General features: G+C 44.6%; 1 protein-coding gene across 1 annotated transcript; it reads left to right on the top strand.

Annotated features, from left to right (window-relative positions):
* Window positions 1-1,548: 1,548 nt before the first annotated feature.
* Window positions 1,549-3,545, top strand: PELO (pelota mRNA surveillance and ribosome rescue factor). The gene is made up of 2 exons (XM_004703623.3): window positions 1,549-2,456; window positions 2,796-3,545. Exons 1-2 carry the CDS (start codon window positions 1,731-1,733, stop codon window positions 3,225-3,227), a joined length of 1,158 nt encoding a protein of 385 aa, XP_004703680.1. The 5' UTR covers window positions 1,549-1,730; the 3' UTR covers window positions 3,228-3,545.
* The last annotated feature ends 4,007 nt before the right edge of the window (window positions 3,546-7,552 follow it).

Genomic DNA, 7,552 nt, shown 5'->3' with positions numbered 1-7,552 from the left:
GTTTGCTTTTTCTTTGATTGATGTGCCTCCCACGGCGATTCTGAGAGTTTACTGTTGTTGCTGGGTTTTAACTTGAGATGGACAGAAGCTTGAGTATTGGGAAGTGCTTCCACAAAGTACTGGTGAATAGGAAATCAGAAACCAAACCCAAGCCACTGCCATGGAATCCACAACTGACTCACCGTGGCTGCAAGTCCTTACAAAGGCAAATGGCCTCAGCTTTCTCACTGGGAGTGGCTGAACTGCTGACCTTGAGGTTAGCAAGCAGAGTAACATTAGCACCCCACAATTTAACTTCTAGACAGTAAAGGTGAAGAAGTAGGAGGTTGAGGTGCCCTACACACACACATCGGCTACCCATTCTCTTCCTACGGAAGTCTGACTTAGAAAGGAGTCAGCGTAGGGCAGTGGCTAGGCACTTGGCTTAACCAAAGGGTGATCTCACTTAACCAAACCCACTGCCGTCAAGTCAGTGCCACCCATAGCGACCCTGTAGGACCTGGTAGGGTTTCAGAGCTTGGAACTCTTCACAGCCGTGGAAAGCCTCCTCTTTCTCTGATAGTTTCTAACTCTTGACCTTGTTTTTAGCAGCCCAGTGCCACCTGGGTTCCTTCTTCTACATGAGGGATTTTAGAAATCTGTTCTGTAGCTCTTACATTGTGGGAGGTCACAGTCTATTAACTGTGTTTCCCCCAGCACACACTCAGCTTCTTCACTGGCTCTTGGTTTAGGCCTGTAATGCTCCACCTACCCCAAACCAACCCGCACGGTAGACATTTCACAGGCCACAGATTCTGGGATTCCCAGGACATCAGGTCAAGCTGCTTGGGCAGTCCACCCGGGGGGAAATTCCACAAATGGTTTCTTCTCTACCAGGGAGCAGTGCTTTGACATCTGGTTTAATCAGATAATGAACAGTGAGTGCCACGGTAGCTAAACTTACAAAACAGCTGGACACGCTGCGCTGCTAAGGCAGGCATGCTTAGCAACCGACGCTATAAATTGCCAGCCCCGACAGGCATGTGGCGTCTGTGTGTGGGTAAAGCAGGAGTGAAAAAGCGTGGATCTGTGGGGGTGGAGGGAGTGAAGTGTGCGCTTTTCAGTGTTCTCTTTACTTTCAGATGTTGTTTTTTATAAAACCGGATTCACCCGGAGGAAGGAGAGGTTTAGTATGTCAATTGCACCCCGTTGGAAAATAACGTTTGGTTAAACATCATCCTGATTCTTCACAAACGAGGAAGGAAGCGGAAATTTAGGAAATCCAAGTTTAGCATTAAGATAAAGCCCCCCACCCACACCACCACCACCACCAGAGTGGGTAGATGGCTTGCTTAAATAAGTTTGCTTGCCAGGAGCGCCTCAGCCTGCAGCGCGCCTACGGCGGCCACGCCCTCCGCTGCTGACGTCAGCCGTGCGCCGAGAGCGCGGGAGGCGGGGTGAATGCGGGCTGCGCATGCGCCTACATTGCATCAGCCGCCCGGTCCTTGCCGGCTGCTGCCCCTTCCGTGGAGGCTTCGTCCCTATGGCTTCTCACGCCTTGGCGCGTCGCGCGCCGAGACCGGACAGGAAAGAGCTGTGAAAGTAAGTGCTCCGCTAGGCCGCTAGTCAGAGTTAGACTAGTTCTTTCCCGCAGGCGCCGGTCGGATCCCGCGCCCGCCCCCTTCCGCTTTCGCTGCCCCTTTCCGGGTCTGGGACGCGCTCTTTTTCGCGCCCGAGCCCCTTTTGCGATCATGAAGCTCCTGAGGAAGGACATTGAGAAGGACAACGCGGGCCAGGTGACCCTGGTCCCCGAGGAGCCCGAGGACATGTGGCACACTTACAACCTAGTGCAGGTGGGCGACAGCCTGCGCGCCTCCACCATCCGCAAGGTGCAGACCGAGTCCTCCACGGGCAGCGTGGGCAGCAACCGGGTCCGCACGACCCTCACCCTCTGCGTGGAGGCCATCGACTTCGACTCGCAAGCCTGCCAGCTGCGCGTCAAGGGCACCAACATCCAGGAGAACGAGTATGTCAAGATGGGGGCGTACCACACCATCGAACTGGAGCCCAACCGCCAGTTCACCCTGGCCAAGAAGCAATGGGACAGTGTGGTCCTGGAGCGCATCGAGCAGGCCTGTGACCCCGCGTGGAGCGCCGATGTGGCCGCTGTGGTCATGCAGGAAGGCCTCGCCCACATCTGCCTAGTCACTCCTAGCATGACCCTAACTCGCGCCAAAGTGGAGGTGACCATCCCCAGGAAGCGGAGAGGCAACTGCTCCCAGCATGACCGTGCCTTGGAGCGCTTCTATGAACAGGTGGTCCAGGCCATCCAGCGCCATATACACTTCGATGTTGTCAAGTGCATCCTGGTGGCCAGTCCGGGCTTTGTGAGGGAGCAGTTCTGCGACTACATGTTTCAGCAAGCAGTGAAGACTGACAACAAGTTGCTGCTGGAAAACCGGTCCAAATTCCTTCAGGTAAAGAGCAGTGGAGAATGGGATCGTGGAGAATGGGGCAGGGGGAACTGGTTCAATCTCCCCAGTTGTTTTATACAGGGGGCGGGGAGGGTTAGTCAAGGGAGCCCAAGGTTTTCCTTGGCTGGGAGTGCACTTGTAAATGAGTTAGGGAAATGGGGGAAATAGAGCGCAGGGTTTGGTTTGATTTTATTTCACAGAAGAGAATTGTTAACACCAGCAAAGGTATAGAGAAATCTTTGCTGAAACACTGAAAAACATCTATACAGCCTTATGAGTGCTTTTGGTCGTAGGTCATTCTGGGCTGATAAATGGATTCTCTAACTCTTATTGTGATTCCAGGTACATGCCTCCTCTGGACACAAATACTCCCTGAAAGAGGTCCTCTGTGACCCTACTGTAGCGAGTCGCCTTTCAGACACGAAAGCTGCTGGGGAAGTAAAAGCCTTGGATGACTTCTATAAAATGTTACAGCATGAACCTGACCGAGCTTTTTACGGACTCAAGCAGGTGGAAAAGGCCAATGAGGCCATGGCAATTGACACCTTGCTCATCAGCGATGAGCTCTTCAGGCACCAGGACGTTGCCACGCGGAGTCGCTACGTGAGGCTGGTGGACAGCGTGAAAGAGAACGCAGGCACTGTTAGGATCTTCTCTAGTCTTCATGTATCTGGGGAACAGCTCAGCCAGCTGACTGGAGTAGCTGCCATTCTCCGCTTCCCTGTCCCTGAACTCTCCGACCAAGAGGATGACTCCAGTTCTGATGATGATTAATGATCGGAGCTTATGCCTCACTACTTCACTGTTAAAATAATAGCTATCCAGGTGTTCTTGTGACACAGCGTTGCAGGAGTGACACTAACTGATCCATCCAGGGCTTTCTGATGTAGTGGTCACACTAAATCACAACTATAGTGTTTTGGTTGGCAGGACATTTACTCAAACTTAAAAATAAACTAAAAAAGGAATAAATCTGTCTGTAATGCCACCTCTTAATTGTGATCATTTTTTATGGGAATGATCAGTTACTTGCAGGACTAAAAAAGTTCTCTGTATCTAACGATAATAAATACTTATGTATTTGGGACAAAGCATAAGACCATGTGCTTTGAGATATAGTTTTCTATAGGAAAAGTTAATACCTCATGATTCTCAGGTTATATTGTGTTTAATTTTGCATGGTGTTCTTTATAATGATCCTTTCTGCCCCTACCACCCTATATACTCTGTTTTTTCTAGGTTTAAATTTATTTGCTATTTTAGTGTTAGCCGAACAATTAGGAGACTTTTCTGGAAGATACTTGACATGGGATTTTTCTTAAGAGATTTGTTAGATGAATGGTGTTCAGAGTAAACTAGATACTTCCATTTTGTTAACCTAATAAGACTTGCTGGCTTGTGTTTACAGAGGGGGCAAAGCTGGAAGTGTAGGGTAGAAATTTTTTGTGTAGGGTAGAGATTTGTGATGATAATAGTTCATTCTGTTTAATCTTTGTATATTTTATATTTCATCAATCTTTGTGCTCTACATTCTTGGTGGACTTTCACCATATCCAATTTAAGACAGGTTGAGAAAATATGTTCAGAAATTTTGAGTTAACAGCCAAATCATTAGTATGTGGCACTTGTATGCCAGTAAGTTAAAAAAAAAGATCCAACTCATCAAGTGGATTCCAATTCATGCAATGATGTGCTAAGAGTAGAACTTCTTTGTAGCCATAGTGGATATGTGTTGGGCTGCTAATTGCAGCAGGAAAAAGACTTTCAATTCCTGCAAAGAATTACATTCACCGAAACTCACTGGGCCAATTCTACCCTGTCCTATATAGGGTCACCATGAATCAGAACTGACCTGGATAGTGGGTTTGTTTTGGTAGGCTTTCTTGGGTGTAATCTTTATGGAAGTGGTTTGCCATGCCTTTTCCTTTAGTTGCTGAGTAGATTTGAACCACTAACCTTCAGATTAAAAGCCCATAGCAAACTACTGTGCTATCGAGGGTCCTTTGCACTGTAGTACACTGCTATAATTAGGGGGTTAGTGTTAAAAGAGCTTTCTTAATAAGCTTATTCAACTAATCTGACTCTTATCTAGAGTTGGGAACAGACACATTTGTTATAAAAAATCTTATTTTTGTTAATTACCCCAATCTGAAAAATAATTCAGATCATTTCATCAGAATTCTAAGATATTTAAGTTTAAAGGACTATATAATATATATAGGCTTATAAAATGATTATGGAGGCATAATTATAATAATTTAGGAGGCACATAAAATTGCAAGAGTCCTGAATGGTGCAGTTAACTGCTGGCTGAGTAAAGTCAATTTGAAGGCTCACATCTACCCATAGGCAACGTGGAAGCAAGGTTTGGCTATCTACCTCTGAAAAATCAGCCATTGAAAACAGGGATCATGATTCCCTCTTGATACACGTAGAATCTCTGAGTCAGAATTGACTCAATGGCAAAACAGAAACCTTGATAGTCCTAAATTTAGAACCTGACTGATAATCTTATCCTCAAAATTTGGGGATTTGACGCATGCTAATCTCAATCAATGCATTGCTAGTTATTTCTAGCCCTCTTGTTTGGTATAATAGAAACCAAGGGGAGGCTGAGCCTTAGCTGAACCTAATACTTCTGGGTTATAACCTACTGTATAATCCAGTCTGCTCTATCAGCCCTCTTAGAGAGTAGAACTGTCTCTGGGTTTGTGAGGCTGCCACTCTTCATGGGAGCATATAGCCTCACCTTTCTCCTGTGGAGCAGCTGGTGGGTTCAAACTGTTAATCTTGCGGTTAGCATCCCAATTCCTTACCCACTATGGGTCTTTATTTTAGTCTCTCAGATTTAGCTGCCTGTTAGCTTTATCTGAGGAGCTATTACAACTCAAGGTCCAGACTGGACTTCAGAATACATTTTACCCCAAGAACTATTCCTTATAAATATCCTGGGCAATTGCAATATGTGCCCATAGTTGATTATGACCGAGGACTTGCTATTCTAAGTCAGATCCGTGGTCCAGCAGCACACCCCGAGAGCTAGTTAGAATCTAGATGATAAGGTCCTACCCCAGACCTATTGCATCAGAATCTACATTTTAATACCTGAGGTAATTACTTAGTATTGTGAAATCACAGGCAAGAGTATCACTTTCATTATTTATTTTTCCCTGTAAATTCTTTGTTGATAAAATGGCATTTCATTAATAGAATGAATGCTGAGTAATTGTGTTTCTCTGAACTGTGGGGGTAGTGTTGTTAGGACACCTTTACCCCTCTAGCTGCCTGGTGGGATGCATATGTCCCATTGCCTACGGGACATGTTTCTCAGAATTGTCACAAGTTGGTGGGACACATTTTTGTAAAAACAATTATTTGTAGCACGTACCTGTTTCATGTAGCTATGCAAGTCAGCTCCTGCTTGCCATCATTGGGAAAGCAATTGCCCCATAAATCCCAGAGGAGGAACATGTAGAGAGGTGCTCTGCCCACTGTGGGTCATGAAAGGGTTATTTTTTCCTTTGCTAGTATATCTGACAGATTCTCAGGCAGAAGAAGAGAAGGTCATTCAAGGGGGTTAACTGGCCAATATTCAATTCATTTACCCAACCTTTCTCAAATATTTACATCTATAAAAGGTTTTAAAAACTTAAAGGACTTTAGAATCCCTATTTCTAAAAAAATCACCTATACTATTAGCAAGAGGATAATTCTTCCTAGATATATAAAAGAACTGAAAACTCACTGTCATCTAGCCAATGCTATCTCCTAGTGACGCCTGTGGGTTTCTGAGACTGTTACTGTCTACTGGAGTAGAAAGTCCAGTCTTTCTCCCACAGAGCTGCTGGTGATTTTGAACAGCCAACCATGCGAATCACAGCCCAATGCATAACCACTACTGCACCAGGGTTGCATAAGTGGGATTATTGAAATCGGAACTAAAAGGCTATTAGCGGTTGTCCATTCTAACCAATGGCAACCCAGGTGTTTCAGAGCAAAATCAGTTCACGGGATTTTCTATGGCTGTGTTCTTTCTAAAGAGCATTACTCGGTGTCTTTGAACCACTGAATCTTTTAACACAGCCCACGGATTCCAAAATAGGGATGTTGTTAGGTACTGTCAAGTGATAGTAGCATATAACGTTAAAGTAACTATGCTAATAATTTCTGACTATTCCCTGTAAAATGAATCACAAGTCTTTGGAAATCATATTGAATATCTAGTTCCAATGACTATTCCTTCAGCAATGATTATATGGTAATAAATGAAAGCATCAGTAACATATCTCGAATCAATATAATGGATTATACATTTCCATTGGCCATCTATCTGTTTTTTGTAAACAAAGATTTGCTTCCACCAAAGCTCGGTGTATGTTAAGATTAGGAGTGATTGTTTCATTTTTCTCTACATGTAATATATATCAAATTACATGACATACCTACACACACACCCCCGCCCAGGATTTACATGGTCAATACCTTGTTAATATGTGTGTAAGTCTGGGTACTTTAGAGAAACAAATCCACAGAAACTCATGTATAAGAGAGTTTTATATAAAGGTTAAATGCGCATCATGAAAACATCCCAACCCAGTTCTGCCCAAGGCCACAAGTCCAACATTAACCCATTAACCCATATGTCCAACACCAGTCCACAAAGTCCTCCTCCATCTCACAAAACAGAAGCAATGATGATGCCGAATGCAGGAGGAAAGCCAATTCAATGAATGTGTAAACATCTCAGCACTGGCAGGGGTCTCCACACGGGTGCTCCAACCCCTCCCTTCGCCCAACAATAAACTAACTACCTCACTATGCTTGGATTGTTGGTCCTAGGTTTTATGTTCATTATCCTGTATTTTGAAACTTGCATGTTAACTCCTCCCAGGTGCCTTTGGACTAGATTTGTAGAGCTCATTTTCTTTTTTTCTACTATTTATTTATTTATTTATTTATTTATTCTTAATCATTTTATTAGGGGCTCATATGGCTCTTATAACAATCCATACATACATCAGTTGTGTAAAGCACATTTGTGCATTCATTGCCCTCGTCATTCTCAAAACATCTGCTCTCCACTTGAGTCCTCGGCATCG

The sequence above is a fragment of the Echinops telfairi genome, unplaced genomic scaffold (genome assembly GCF_000313985.2).
Source record: "Echinops telfairi isolate 266 unplaced genomic scaffold, ASM31398v2 ScPeMD7_7469;HRSCAF=8507_1, whole genome shotgun sequence".
Taxonomy (NCBI): domain Eukaryota; kingdom Metazoa; phylum Chordata; class Mammalia; order Afrosoricida; family Tenrecidae; genus Echinops; species Echinops telfairi.
The sequence above is the reverse complement of the archived record's forward strand: the minus strand, read 5'-3'. Positions and strand labels throughout refer to the sequence as shown.